The following is a 16,177-nucleotide window of genomic DNA, read 5'->3' on the forward strand; positions in this document are numbered from 1 at the left end:
AAAATCTGGGGGGAAAAAAATCAACTGGAGGCATACAGAGGAATTTTCCCTGAAAAATTCCCTGTGGTGAGCTTGGTAGGGCTTCCTTGGGATATGGGTGCATGATGAGAACTAAAATCACCTCTGTTAGAGAGCCAAAGTCTTTTTTAGGCAGGAAAAGTGAACTAATCATGAGTTTACTCATTAACAACAAGAGGAGACATTTACACAGAGAAGGAAGTATTTCTTGCTACTCACTTGCTTTCTATTAAGCCTAATTTGTTAAACAAGCATTAAATACACCTAAAATTTTTGAGTTTAGCACTGAAAATGGGTAATTACTGGGTTCTGGCAGGAGTCAGATGTGTGGAGCTACTCAGCACTCTCAGGAAAGGATGCTCTGGAAATCAAACACTCACCTGATCCTCAGGTCCTTTACTGGAACCTTCATCAAAGCCACAGGCAACAGTGTATGGGGGGAATGGTTCTGACCAATGTGCCTCCTGTGTGCAATTCCTCTGGAGGAAACCTTTCAGTGGAAAAGAGAGCAGAGAATTAATTAGGGGAGGGGGGTGGTGCTGCTGCTGTTCTTTAGGTTTGGATGAGCAACAACAATTTCTTATTTCTACTTTGATCCTTAAGTCAGGGACTTACAGGTCTAGACATGTCCAGCAAGTTAAGCTGTAGGGTTCCAATATTCTGTATATCATTTGAAAATGTGGAAATTCGTTTCAAGATGCAGTGAGACTTGAGCATTTCATATGGGAAATCAATTCTGTAAATTCAATACTTACGTGGAGGAAATCAAATTACACATTTACAACATATTTGGGGATTGTACACAAAGCTCTGAGCCACCTGATCTATATTGGAAATCAGATACAAGTTTTAAACTCGGTCCTGCTCTGACTGAAGGAATGGACCAGATGACCTCAGTAGGTCCTTTTTAATATTAATTATTTTATGAGTTTATAAATCAGTGATTCTACAACATATTCCTTTACAAAGTTAGTAACATAGTGCAATTATCCATCACTTTTAGACCATGAAAGAAATGAGACAATTCAGTACAGCATAATGCAAGGAAATATTGACCACAAGCCAAGATGTGTATCTGGATAGCTACTGTATGATAGCATTGGGAATCAGGAAAATATGTAGGAATTTTCAACTATTAGAATTTATTTAAAATAAAATAATTTTTAAAAATGTAGGGCCAAAAAGTCTTGCCATGGGTATTGGTGAATTCTTCGAAAAATCGTGGACAGGGAATTTTCACCACTTCCCCAAAAGTGGCTCTGGGCCAGCAGGTTAAACCATCCCAATCTCTGGCACATCCTGTAAGAAAAAAAGTGCTTCTAAATAAAGAGAAACACAGAGAACATCACGCAGTTGATCTCCCATAATGACATTTTCTGTGGCTTTCCCACTAATTCACATGCAGGAAGAGCCACAACAGGGCATGCAGCACTGAAGGGAAGGAGAGGATTGTTTTCCTCTTCTCCTTGGATGCACCCTTGATCACATATGCACTTGGCATTCCAGCTGGACATTCCTCCACCTTATCTTGTGAGAGAATATACCTGAAATTCAAACAGACACACAATCTGAAAGTCAAATCACTTGGAGCTCTTGCTATTGTCAAAACAAAAGCCACCAAAATTAAAATATTGAATAATTATTAGCACTTGAGATTTCTCATCGCTGGTTCCAGGGCCTGACTGAAAAAATCAGACTTAGAAGTTCAACCTTAATCCCTTGATTTCCTGCTAAAACTCTACCAGTTTTACCTGGCTTGAAGGAAATAAGGGTGAAATCCCAGTATTAGGAAACCAATGGTATTTTTGCAATGGATTTCAATAAGGATAAGATTCATCCCATCGTTGGGAATAGGTGCATCCATGAGGTTCCTTAAACCAGAGGCTGCTGGTTGATGACACAGGAAATGCTGCTGGCTATGAATCCACTAAAAAGGGTTTTCTCAGAAGTTTTGGTTAATCCCAGGTTTGCCACAGATGCATCACAGTGACACTTCCAGCTGTGGGCGAGTAGGTGTGGGGGCAGCACAGAAAAATTACCAGCATGTAAAAGTGCCTGAACAAATTGAAAAAAAAAAAAAAAAAAGCATCATTCTGCAACCCCAACTAACCCCCAGGTGGTCGTAAGGTGGATATAAAGCAGTGCAGGAGTTTGGGTTGGGGAGGTGTTATTTTCTTTCATGACTCTTTTCTGCTTCCTCTGGGGGGAGATGATAAAGCAAAGCTAAAATTGTGAGGAGCTGAAACGTGGAAGAAATATCACTTACCTGTAGCTGAGTTAAGCTGCTCTCTGGCTTCCAAAAGGAGAGCCCTGAGAATCTCCCACACCATTGTCCTCCCATGACCCTTGGAAGGATACAATTCCTGGTATCCCCAATTTGCCAGATGGCAAAATAGAGGCCCTGATTCATTAACTATTATTTTAATTGCCTAAAATATGTCAGCTAATCTCAGCTCTGTTCCCTTTGTAAGCAGAGGAAAGAGACAGTGGCTTCCAGCCCGTGATTCATCCCAAATATTGGAGGCCTCTTTCTGAGGGCAGGATGAATCACTGGCTGCAAATACCTGGGTCTGGTTGATGATTATACCCTAAGCTAGGCTGCTAATTTTTGAATTATTAAAGCCAGGTAATGTTAGTCCCTCTTATACATGCAATGGTCCACATGCATGGACTTAGCAACTGAAGTGGTCCTTCTCAGAGGGACTATAATAGAGCTGAAGAGCTGGGTCTAAAAATCTAATTTATGTGGCAATGTGGGGTTAAAAATGAGATTCCATTCCCTGTGTAGTAAAGGAATCTGTATGTTTTAAATCTTAAATTTGGCTTAATTTCCAGCGACTTCTTCAATGTATATCAAAAAAACCGCTGAGTGCAGAAGCCAAAAGGGAATTTTTCATGCCAAGGTTTTCAAGAGAGTTGTGGGTGTCCAAGTCACCTGAGACTCCATAAACTGCAGCAGGAGTTGTATCAGGTAATGTTGACATCACAGATATTCAAGTCTTGCTCAGTAATCCAGGGCTATTTCTTTTTTAGACAGTGGAGGAAAAGTAAATGTTTTTTTAGAGCTTGGTTTATTTGACCTATTTTACACATCTACTTCAAAATGAGACAGTCTGGCTGCTGATGACACTCATTAGACAGTGCCCTGTACAACAAGAATAGTGTGGAACTACTTTGGATCAAAATCTCTGTGACACAGACTAATCCCAGCACAGCTTCTCTGTGACTGCTCAGAAGTAACTGTACAAACTGTGATCCTTCTCCTTGTCTCGCTGAATTCCTGAAAACCAAAACACAAGCTATGGACTCTTACTAATTTTAGTCTAGTTTTATCCTCCAGATAAAATACTGGAGATAAACTGGTTTTCTGGATCTAATGTTTAATTTCAAAATGCCTTGAGAAAGGCTGTGAACACCAGAACAGATTCTCATTAAGGTCTTTCCATCTCTAGAGAATAAAAGGTGGAAAGGAGAGCTTTGAGAAGCTCAGAGCTGACAAGGTTGAAGATTTTTAAATAGTTTAACAGAACTTCCAGGGCTTTTTATTTCCTTGAGTAACCTTTGCTACAAAGAGGATTCAAAAATGATGTCATTATTGTTGTGTTAAAGAGGAGGAAACTTGGAATGACATCCTGGAATGCATCTAACAGATAATTTTTGAAAATACCTGATTTATGCCAGAACGTCTTTTTGAGTGGATTATTGTGTGCTGCAAGTGCAAAATGTGTCCAAGAGATATTATGGACTTGATTAAAGTGTGTGGGGTGGAATATCACCAAAATAGAGTAGGAAACTAGAAGAGGAATATGGAAGGTTAAAGTGATTGGAAATACTGCACAATAATATATAAGACAAAGGAAATATCCTGGGAGTTGGACTGTAATTTCCAGTTGGCTGATAAAGGCAGATTTCCAGGGGGTTATAATTCTTCTATACCAACCAGAAAAAAAATTAACCTCTCATAATTCACATAACTGAAAAATCTCACTGAGGTGGATTCAAACTTTTCTAAGCAAAGTTGGCCGGAAAAAATCTAACTGAAATTTGGAGGGTTTGAACGTTCCGAAATTTCACTTTGAATTATTTCTAAGCGTGTCTCCACAAGGTCAAAACCCCAGGAGGGAACACCCTACACAGCATTTTCAATATATTTTACAGGCTCTGCTACGTGTTCATTTTAGTTTTCAAAATTTATATCTGAGCACGGAACAGGCTTCAAAACACCACCACAATAAATCTCCTCAAGCAAACGAATAACGTGTAAAACTGTGGAAATATAATATTTTGAAGAACTTGGGATTTTTTTTTTTATTTTTTTTTTCTCCCCTCAAGGAACATTTTCAGCATGTGAACGATTCCCAACATGATATAATTGCAACACGTTTTTCAGCATCTTCTGTGGAAATTTCTTTGGTATTTTGGGTATAGAATACACCAAATACTTTACTAATGTGAGACATTCCAAGTAGGGTTTTCCTTCCCTAACTAAGCTACTAAACCTGCCTAAGTATGAACCAATCATCTTATTTTCTTTCTGTAGTAGTAAAGAGAAATTCTACTCCATAAAATTATTAATTTCATTCCAAAGTGTCTAAAATGCAATGAAATGTGTTCTAGGGACACCCACCCTCCTCCATGTACTTTAAAGGATTCTAAGAAGACAAATTCTGCCTTAGACATTGAGCTTTTAAAGATGCCCAAAATGAGATGAGGTAAAAGTCCCAGCCTAGACAAGAAGCATTTCAAGCCATTAAGAAACCAAATAAAAGAGGAATCTATTGGAAGCCAATAAAACAAATCTCTTGGAAACCAAAAAAAAGAGGAATCTACCGGAAACCAAAAAAAAGAGGAATCTATTGGAAACTAATAAAACCCATCTCTTGGAAACCAAATAAAAGAGGAATCTATTGGAAGCCAATAAAACAAATCTCTTGGAAACCAAATAAAAGAGGAATCTATTGGAAGCCAATAAGAAAAAAACTATTGGAAACCAAATAAAAGAGGAATCTATTGGAAACCAAAAAAAAGAGGAATCTATTGGAAGCCAATAAGAAAAAACTATTGGAAACCAAATAAAAGAGGAATCTATTGGAAGCCAATAAAACCCATCTCTTGGAAACCAAATAAAAGAGAAATCTATTGAAAGCCAATAAAACAAATCTCTTGGAAACCAAATAAAAGAGGAATCTATTGGAAGACAATAAGAAAAAACTATTGGAAACCAAATAAAAGAGGAATCTATTGGAAGTCAATAAAACAAATCTCTTGGAAAGCAAGTAAAAGAGGAATCTATTGGAAGCCAAGAAAACCCATCAACTGGAAACCAAATAAAAGAGGAATTTATCTGGGAAGTTTTACTTAGGAAAACAAATGATATCTGACAGTGTGCCCATGAAAAGATATCCAAGGGATATTCATACCAGAGTTTAACAATCAGGATTCTTACCTTTAAGATCAGGAGAAACAGATTCATTCTGTTCCAGGCAGAGAGCCTCCTCTTTGACCACCTGCTGGAATATCTTGCATTCTGGATGGATTCCCCCAACCTTGGTGAAAGACAAAAAAAAAAATCAAGAAATTCTGTCGTCATCAGAATGAGAAGAGCCGGATTTCTTTCCAGTTTGTACCTGCTGGCTCATATTTTGAGGTCTAAGGATGTGAAAACTCCAGCTGAAGGTTTTTCTGCAAATAAACGGCAGGAGGAGGCTGGGATCTCATACAGTTATTGATTTTCATCCATGCCTGTGTGTGAATTCCACATGGATTCTTCAGGTTATCACAATAATCAAGCTCAAGCAGCACCTCTTCTCCAATCTGGGCATTTATACCACCTCTCCTTTACACCCATGTTTTCCACAAAACTTAAATGGATTTCACACTCCTTGGATCTCCCATCTCTTTGTCAGCTGGACAAAACTGGATGGTCCATCAGCTGTGGGAATATTCACACCAAGTCCTCCAAACATACGTTTCCTGCTCATAAAACAATACATACGTTTCCCATAAAACATTTTCTCCCTTTCCCCATAGGAAAACCTACACATTTCTTCCCCATAAAAGTAAATATACATGTTAATTTGTTTTTTGGTTTGGTTTTTTTGGTTTTTGTTGTTTTGGGGTTTTTTTGAGGGGGTTTTGTGGTTTTGTTTTTTTTTTTTTCTGTTTTGTTTGGTTGTTTTTTGTTGTTTTGTTTGTTTGATTTTTGTTTGTTTTGGAGTGTTTTTAGTTGGTTGGTTTTGGTTTTCTGTTGTGGCTTTTTGGTGTTTTTTTTTTTTGTGGGGGTTGTTTGTTTGTTTTTTTTTTTAGTTAAAGATTTTGAGTGTTTTCAGAACTAGATATTACCAAAATATTCCTATGTTGATTCTTGGGATTCTTCTAAGAATCAAGTTTTTTTTAGAGCAGGAATTAGCCCTAAGTGAGATGATAAAGTTCTAATTACCTTTCAGGAGGGTGTGTCTACTCTGCTTTGACATTGAGAATAACAGTTTGGGCTCTTGGTCTCCTTTGAAACCCTGAGATTACAGTGCCATGAAAATCACTCTACTGAGAGAGCATCAGGTTCTTCCCTTCTGAATTATAAAAATAGAAGCAATTAATAGGAGCAGGAGTTTTATATCCATTAGAGCTTAAGTAAGAAATACTGAAGTCCAAGAATTCAGAGAAAAAAAGGAAAATGGTGGTCTTGGCCACAGTTTAATCTGAATTTTATCAATATGTTATCTGAGGATGTTGCACACACCTTAGACAGAGACACTGCACCATTTTAACAGATGGTGAAATGAGAAAATGTTAATGACTTGTTTTGGAAGCTTAAGAAATTATATTTATCTCACAGATAAAGGAACCTTCATTTAAACAGCCAAATGGATTTCTAGACAGCAGTTGCTGAATAGAGTCTACACTCAGCTTCTTAGTGACTTAGTGACACTATTTTGGGTCATTTAGAGCTTTCCATGTATTTTGTTTGGCCCTCACCTCTCACACCAGAAATTTTCATGTCCCCTGTGATCCTGCACCGTGTCTCTTGTGATTTTTAAGTTCTAAATAACCTAGAACATCCCAAAATCATCCCCTCTGCAAAGGCAATTGCATTCTGAGGAAGAACCTCCAGTGTCAGTGTCCACGTGTGGTGTGGTTCTCTCAGCTTCTCTTGCAGTCCATGGGAACTCAAAGGATGTCTCAGCCCCCCAGAAATGCTTGTTTGGGGTGTTCTGAGGTATCTCAGCCCTCCTGTGCAGATTCTGTATTAGTTTTGTCAGCCCCATATAAGAATTTGATGTCTCAAAAGCATTGTTTGATGTCTCAAAAGCACTGTTTGATGTTTCAGGTGTTTCTACAAACCCACGTTTAGGACAAAGTTAAACCCAGAGTCAACAGAGCTGAGGAAGGAACTGAACTGTGATCAGGCAACTGAATCCTGCATCAAAACCACCTTTGGGATAATTGGGATCTACAAGACATAGGAAGTGCTACAAGGAACAGAGCAGGGGGTTTGCTTCTTTGCAAGTTATGTTATTTAAGGCAAAGCCAGGGGCTCAGTTGATGGTTAAATTCACGGGAATTATGGATTGAAGGTTTTCTGAGACATTTCTGAGGGAGGCTGGAGGCTGTTCAAACCTCCAACGACTTTAAAAATTCAATTCAGATGCAAACATCACTGCTAGATTGCCTTTCAGTCCCAGGAAGTTGATTTATTGGCCTTCAAAATGTTTTCAGTGAGAAGGGCAACCAGGACTTCCTTCAGCCTCCAGAGAAACTTTACTGAAGTCATGCAGAATTTTACATTTTAGCAATAATATCTGCTGAGGGAAAAAAAGGAGAGCACAATTTTATCTTTGAAAACCTTTGAAAATTCTGCTTACATTTGGGTTTTAAAGTAGCATAGGCAGACTTCTTTTAATTATGAGGCCCCAGAGACGGTTCATACATGCTAATATTAGAACAGAAAGAAGATTAAGGGCACTGTTTGAAAAGAAAGTTAAGACATGGTTTTTTTCATGCATTATGTTCCTCCAGTGGGTAATTCCAAATAAATTTCATAGCTCAGCATGAGTGACTCTTAAAATAGTACTTCTTGCTCTTCAGCTATAGTAGCAGAGTTCTTAAATGAAATTTTTCAGGTATTAATAGGATCCCTGCTCATTGCTTTATTTTTAAACTTACATTTCACTTTGCAGTTTGCCTATATAACAATCAAATTATTTGAGTAGAAGCAACAAAATCGTTGCTACATAAATCTCTCACTGTTTCAGTTCATAAACATGGATTTGGCTGGACAGGAAAAAGGCATCCTCTACCTTCTCGAATTTCTGGACTCTGTCACTCCTGATAAACTTTATATTTGGAATATTATTAGGCATGATGTTTAAAAATCATGACAGCTTGACAACTTACCATCTATACTGAGTCCTCTGGTGAAAGGCTTAAAAGCACTGACCAGCCCTAACCCAAAATGGAATCAAAACATGGAATTTGAAATGTTTTTGAGAAACGAGCACTGGGCAGAGAAGAGGTAAATTAGCTCCCACCTCCTGCCAGAAGTGCTGGGAATGGTGGAAACACACATAATTAGCCATGAAAAATTTCAGAGGAGGAAGAGTTATTTTCCTCCAGAAGTCAGTTTAAGAGGCACAGACAGGCAGCTGATACGGGTGGGACATAAATGAGGGACTGAGCTCCCCAAACAGGACATCACACCCTGAGTGTGTCACAGCTGCTCCCTCCTGCTCCAAGGAGGCTGCAGCTCCTTTTTTCCTCTGTTTTGGTAAATCTACCCCTGCTGAACCAGAGCCTCAGCCCCCATTTTTCAGCAGAGCTGGACTGAAATTAGGGGAATGCTCTTCATTTACAGTCCCTGGGGGAGCCTACATGTGGAGAAGTGGTACTGTGGTGATTTGACAGAGGAATTGCTGTAACAAATCAGATCCCTGCTCTGTGTAATCCAGACTCCTGCTTCAGAAAACAGGGATAAATCACCAGAAAATATGATTTTATTATTTATTCTAGAAATCTTGACCAAGAACTAATGACCCTCAGAGGTTATTTAGGCCCTGGCACAGGTTGCCCAGAGAAGCTGTGGCTGCCCCAGCCCTGGAAGTGTCCAAGGCTGGGTTGGAGGGGGCTTGGAGCAACCTGGGCTAGTGGAAGGTGTCCCTGCCCATGGCAGGGGTTGGAAATGGATGATCTTTAAGGTCCCTTCCCACCCAAACCATTCCAGGATTCTGGGATACCAGTGGTGAGACTGGAGCCAACCCCACTACCACTGATAAACAAACAATTAACCAACGTGCCCACATTTTGTTTGCTTCAGGGCTACTGGGTTTGGGGTGGGTGTGATTACAACCACAGGACCCACAGTTTTAATTACAGACTAGACCATTCCATATGTTAAATATTACTGACACCTCAGTAATCAACATCAAGTTCAACTGCAGATGTAACCTACAGACTATCCCATAAGAAGAGAAAATAAGTCTGGTGGTGTTAACTTATAATCATGCAGCTTTCCTGGAAGTAATCCCAGTGTTGGACAGGAAAAAAAAAAGAAAAAAAGAAAAAAGAAAAAAGCAAGAAAAAAAAAAGAAAAAAGAAAAAAGAAAAAAGAAAAAAGAAAAAAGAAAAAAGAAAAAAAGAAAAAAGAAAAAAGAAAAAAGAAAAAAGAAAAAAGAAAAAAGAAAAAAGAAAAAAGAAAAAAGAAAAAAGAAAAAAAAAGAAGAAAGAAGAAGAAAAAAAAGAAAAAAGAAAAAAGAAAAAAGAAAAAAGAAAAAAGAAAAAAAAAAGAAAGAAGAAAGAAGAAAAAAAAGAAAAAAGAAAAAAGAAAAAAGAAAAAAGAAAAAAGAAAAAAGAAAAAAGAAAAAAGAAAAAAGAAAAAAGAAAAAAGAAAAAAGAAAAAAGAAAAAAAAAGAAAGAAAAAAGAAGGAAGAAAAAAGGCAAAAGAAAAAAGAAAAAGAAAAGAAAAAAGAAAATGAAAAAGAAAAAATGACACACATACAAGAAACTGAGAGCAGTGATGATGCCTCAATTTGTTGGTTTTCCTCAGGCTTTAAGAAAGAGTAAAACATTAAACCATTTTATAGTTAAGAAAAGCCTTCTGGGCAGAACATTACTTGTGATTTGTTGGCTGTGGCTTACTTATTTTTTGTTATTAGTCTCACAATGCCCTGAGTGAAAAGGGCAGGTTGCTGCTTTAATTTGCCTACAAGGGTTGGGTGATGGGTTTTTTTAGAAAGCAGGGGCTCTGCATTCGGTGCAGGCACATAGTGTTGCAATTTGGGAGGTATTTGCCTCCTGCAGGAAAAGAGCAGCTCCTGCTCACCTTAGAAAGGGGTGATTTAGGAACCCAAACAAAGCTGAGCTTTCTGAGCCAGGCATGTCCCATCTGGCACAGCGTTCCCTGGCACAGCAGTGAGTGCAAGGGGCTCATTTAAAATGTTCCTCCCTGGATCAATATTTCCCGGTATTTAGGCAGTGACCTGGTTTGGGCTTCATTAGAAATCACAGTGGGGTACCTCCACCCCAAGCCTTACACAGAAAACTGAGTTTTCCTGCCCTCAAGAAATGGAGCTTTGCATTGCTGAGCATCAGAACACAAAGGTCTTTTTCGCTGGTTTTAATGCTACTGACCAGCCAAAATTCACAGGGGCATTTTAACCATGAGTCCTAACCACTGGAACAATGCCTGGAACATAATGAACATTAAAAAGTTACCTATGACAGGCACGAACATTGCAAAAAAACCTAAACCATTTTAGAAATCCAGATTTTCGGGCTTGCACTTACTTTTAGATTTCATTTTCTTAATATCTGTAAGGTTATTGCATTAAAACCCTAAGTGGCTTATTCACTAAGTATAACATTGTTTTCTGCTTCCTCTGTTACGTGATAGTTTATTTGTTTCCCCAAATCTGAACAGAAAAATCAAACTAATTTCACTTTGAGCTTTGATTTGTTTATGCTGGACAATATGAGATTAAGCAAGTACTGGGAAGAGTTTTTCTAGCAACATCCTCATGCCATACTTAGTGAAATTTAGTTAAAAGCAATTTTTTCTAAGAGTCCATTCAAAGATGGTGCCCCTAAGCTGTTGAGGTGGTGGAAAAAACTGCAATTTAGATGTCACCCAAAAGACAGATCTTGACTCATTAAGAAGTCCATTAGCACACCTGGGGAAAAGTAGGGACATTTTCTATTCTCTCTGAAAACAAGGAAAGGGCTTCAAAGCTGGGCAATGAATATATTATTCACCTTTGAAAAAGCCATTCGAGGGGATCAAAGAGCCAGCAGCAAAATTGGTAACAGCCTTTTTGAAAATTAATCAAAACTCAAACAAGTGGCTGAATTCACTGACAGGATGAGAAGGTTTCAGGAACCTGAAGGCTCTTTCCAGTGATGCCATGGAATCCCAAAACCTCACAAACAGGTTTTGTGCCAAGTACATAAATCACTTACTGAGAATATTCCTCGCTGTTCTTTCTGCCTCTATCTACAGCTTGCATTCATGTCTCAGATCTCATCTCAGACATGCTCTGAAATCATCTCTGTGCTCCCAGTTCTCTCTGTCTGTGCTTCCTCTGTTCAGTTTTTATGATCTGACTGTGATGCCTGAATATCTCAGCTCTCCCTCACACAAATATTTCTGCCATTCATGTCCCACACTGACTCCCACCTTGGAGGATTAGAACACAGAAAAGCAGGGCAAAGACAAAAAGCACCCCCTGCCCATTTTCAAGTGTGGAATTCAGTGTTCAGTCAGTCCTGAGAGTTGGCCACTGATGCCAACCAAGAGCAGAGAATCAGGACATGCTCTGAAATGCATGATTTTTTTAAGTGAAATTCTGATGGGCAGGAAAGGCTCATAGGATGGAGAAAGCTCGTGAAAAAAAAAAAAATTGAAGGCAAGTTGAATAACTGACAAAGGCAGAGAAAACTTCAGCCTTTTTCATAAACTTCTCAATCTCTCGAATATATCCCAGCAAAATCTTCCCCAAGGCCTGTCTCCTCCCATCTGTTCCACTCCCTTCTCAAAAAGCCAAGTGCTAATTAAAAAGCCTTGAGATGGGAAGCACAGGTCACTGAAGGCAATTTTCACCCGTGTTTTGAAGGGATCTGGGACCAACCTGGAGCTCCACGAGCTCTTGTCCATTTGCCAGCTACATTTGCAGTCACTCAGTAAAAATCTTCCTATCCACCCCCTGCCCTACAAGTAATTCTGGGATCTTTATAGTGTAATGCATGTAGCGTTGTGTTCTGTCAGAAAACTACGAGAAATACAAAAAAAAATGAAGATTTCTTATGCAATCAAAAAGCCAACTCAAATTTTACAAGCTCAGTTGCGTCTGTAAAAATAGCTGAGCAACCCTGCAGGTTGTTTCAGCCACACCCAAGCCGTGTTTGCTACTCTTGACTCTGAAAAGCTCGAGGTCACCACAGCAGGGTCATGACTCCACCACCAGCCATTCAATCAGCTCTCACAAAAAGTCCTGCCCTCAGCTCCAAGCTCTGACACAACCCCCATCCCAGAAGCTTTCAACCCCAAAGCTAAAGACTTATTTCCAGTCTTTCCCTTCAGCCAGTTAAATAGATTATTTCAGGAGTCTTTTTGGCTGAAAATGACTACCTAGAGGATATTTTCTGTGTTTGTTTTCTCCCTCTAACTCGATTACCTGTGGAACAAGAGATGCTGAGGCACTGATTGCCTCACAGTCATTTAGAGGAATATCTTTTCAAGATTGTTTTTAAGACACTGGGGTAATGCTTGAACACTCCTCTGTGTATTGGGCTGTATTTATCTGACTGTATTTAACTGCATAACCTTATGCAGAACAGTACTTGCTATACATACATATCCATGTCATTACATTTATTCACTCATAGGTATTCTTTATGAGACAACACAGCCATACTAATTTGTTTTGTTTATAAACCCTATGCACTTAGTATTACCTTGAGAAAAAAATGAATTTATTAGCTCCATGCTAATTTTGGTAGAGCATTTAATTATCACTAATGTTTGAAGAATAACAGAATGATAACTGAGGATCCTCATTTTCTGCTATTGCAAGTATTTCTGTAAATTAAAGAAAAAATCTCCCTTTCTGTGCCATATTTGCCTACTGGTGGGATTCATGGTATCTAATCCCAAAGAGGTGAAACCTGGAAGTCAAAGTCCATCAGCAAATTCACTGAAATGATCAGTATTTTTGGAGTGTTTCCATCTCTTCCCAGTAGTACTGAAAGAGGCTCAATGAGCAGCTTTAGACAAGACTACTAACTTTACATAGATAATTTTAGATGATTAATCTAAACTCCCCCATCAAGCCTCCCTTAATGATCAATGAGGGCAGACAAGCAGTTCCAGGGAAGGATTGCTCCTGCTCCTTTCAGCACAGAGTGGTTCCCTGTACAGGATTGTGTCTCACTCCATTAACTCCCTCCAGGCTAAACAGGCTGATTCTTCCACACATCCAGTCCTTTATGGAGGGGAATTTGAGGTCTGCAGGGACCAGGTCAGCAAGATCAGCCTGAATATCTCTCCAGCACAAATTAGCCAATATTAACCATAACAGAAATTTAGACACCCAGCTTTGTTTTCCTGGCAGCTCAGCACCTTGCCATGGATTTGGATCCAAATGTCCATTAGCACAAGAAACTTTTTGCTAAAGCAAATGTAAAGCTCAGTGATAACTCCTTCTATGTTTCCATTCTCACCTCCATTCATTAAAAGACTGAACTCCTCCCCCAGCAATGGGTGTTTGAAGAACAAAGCAGTTCAGCACAGCAGGGAGAAAGCTGAAACCAGAGTTTTTTCTGTTCCTCATCCACTGTTTCCTGAGACTCTGATCTCTTTTAAGACAGGAAAAGTCATTTTTATACATTTCAGCCCCCACTGCTCTCTGTTCCTTGTCACTTAGGAGCAAATGGTAATTTTTAGTGTCAAGGACTCCATTCTGCAAGGCACAAAGTATATCCTGAGCACACAGCTCCCCGTGGAGATGATGGGAGGTAACAGAACCTGTTTTCACAGAGGAAGTTTTCAGGATTAACCTTCTGGTCTGATTTTCATATGTAAATCCCGAATTATTTGCAGAATCCACACAAGAATTATTCCTCTGCTCTGACATGACCCTTTGGAATACAAAAGAACTGTTTACTCAACACATCCTCCGAGTCTCTGGCCTTCCCTGACTGTCTAACTCGGGGTGCAAAGCTTTCCATCAGACCTATTTTGAGACACTGATATTCAGAGCCCTGACTCTTACCAGATATGTCACTGGTGTTCATACATGAGCAACAGCCTGAGCAGAGCATGCAGTTTATAGAATTTCTTTTATTATGGGCACAGTCTGCTGCAGTAATGCTGCCCCATTAAAATGATGTATGGCAGCCCACAGATGGGCATGATACATCACTCCAGATTAGCTCCACTCTGCTGACAGCTGCAAGAAGAAGTTGTGCCTCTATTAGGTGTAAAAAGGCCAGTCCAGATGCCAAAGTCACTCTGCCTGTGGCATTCTAACACTTTAGGCTGACTAGTTTTCCCTGAAAAAGAGTATTACGCAGGATAATAACTATACTAGCAAGGCTTACATAGCAAGGACCTGCAACTTGTCCCTTGTGCATAAATCTGTGTAAATACAGAGGAAACAACAAGATCCAGAGGATGTGCAGGAGTGAAAATTTACATCCCATCCTTCACCTTTTAAAGCTGAAAGGTCAAGACCAGTCTGTAACCATGTAGGCTCTCACAATTAGCAGAAGGCCCTAGAGAAGCATTCCCTCCATCTGCCTTTCTCAGGACGGGATGAAACACCTCCCTGTGAGGTGACTGTCTCCCTCCTGACTCCAGCAGGAGCCTGAATCCCAGCCCACACCAAACATGGTGTGGACTAAAGTTGGAATTATCAAGTCCCTGCTAATCACACCCATAGGAAGGTTTCCAAACACTCCCCTGAGGCTGAGGATTGAGGGGAAAGCGGAGATGTGACTGTACTTGTACTTACACCAGTTGTTCTTACCCAGCCCAGGCAATGCCAGGGGTAGAGCGTGGAGATCAGGGAGGGATGGATGTGCCTGGAGTGTGTTCCTGTGCTCACACACCTTCCCTGATGTCCAGTGTTACCATCTCACCTGCTGCCTTCAGTGCTCAGCACACGAGACAGTTCATGCTCCTGCCTGATGATATCAGAACCAGATGCCTTCAGCAGTGAAATCATCTCTGCCCCCTCTGAGATGCAAATGTCCCAAATCCAGCAGGAGGAACTATTCCTTTTCAGTTGTCCTCCTCCTCCTGCAAAGTTGCCTTTCTCAGGACAACTGGGACAGCAAGCTATCCCCTTCTGTCCCTCTGAAGCCATGCTACAACTGTTCTAAATTAGGGATGCTTTTCTGCCCTTTAGAAACCACAATTCTAATGAATGGAAATGAAAAGACATTTATGAATGGCATTTTGAGGCTGGACAAATTTAATGGAAGGAGTTGGGTCAAACCTCTAACTCAGGGATATTTTTTTTTCTTTCCTCCCCTCTTACACCCGTGTCTGTTTTTAAACTTTATTTTATATTTTAAATCCTTTCCTTATTTTTCTTTCTCTCTACCTGCTCCCTACCAGGAGAAAAGTTCCCCTGCCTCTGCACACTTCCCTCCCCAGCCCTCCTGGATGCTGTGGGGCGGCTTCAGAGCCATCCAGCTGTGGGCAGCAGTGGCAGGAGCCAGATGTGCGGTCCCCCCTCCCTCGGAGCATCCCCGCGGGCAGTCAGTCAGTCAGTCACTCACTCACTCACTCTCTCACTCACCAGCGGCAGCAGCGGCATCCAGCACAAACTTCGCATCCTCGGCAGCCGCCGCCGGGTCCTCCCGCTCCCTCTGCCTCTTCTGATGCTGCCAAAATCCGAGGCTCAGCCCGCCCACCCCTGCCCAAGGCCCGCCCCGAGAGCCCCCGCACCTCCCCGCAGCCCCCGCTCCCTCCTGGGGGTGCCCGACATCCCCCGCAGGAGCGGGCTGGAGATTCTCCAGCATCCCCTTGGGATATTGGGATATTGGACTCACCCCCACGCACCTGCCCTCTGGCCACCAAACCGTGGGGAGCTGGAACGTCGACGGGTCTTTTCGGGTGTATTTGGAAGCAGAAATTCCCTGTGCAAGAAGAGGTGCTGAGCTCACC

At 40.5% G+C, this 16,177-nt stretch overlaps 1 protein-coding gene across 1 annotated transcript in view; it reads right to left on the reverse strand.

Annotated features, from left to right (window-relative positions):
• Positions 1-15,960, reverse strand: part of LOC127461104 (vasoactive intestinal polypeptide receptor 1-like) — a 30,775-nt gene extending 14,815 nt beyond the window's left edge. Inside the window, exons 1-4 of the mRNA XM_051768430.1 lie at positions 15,810-15,960; positions 5,465-5,564; positions 1,210-1,317; positions 399-508 (exon numbers count right to left, since the gene is read on the reverse strand). Of these exons, the coding sequence (XP_051624390.1) occupies positions 399-508; positions 1,210-1,317; positions 5,465-5,564; positions 15,810-15,845 (354 nt within the window). The 5' untranslated portion in view covers positions 15,846-15,960. The remainder of the gene's footprint in view (positions 1-398; positions 509-1,209; positions 1,318-5,464; positions 5,565-15,809) is intronic.
• Between the last annotated feature and the right edge of the window lie 217 nt (positions 15,961-16,177).

Source organism: Manacus candei, unplaced genomic scaffold (genome assembly GCF_025592945.1).
Source record: "Manacus candei isolate 608988 ecotype Guabito, Panama unplaced genomic scaffold, ASM2559294v1 h1tg000094l, whole genome shotgun sequence".
Taxonomy (NCBI): domain Eukaryota; kingdom Metazoa; phylum Chordata; class Aves; order Passeriformes; family Pipridae; genus Manacus; species Manacus candei.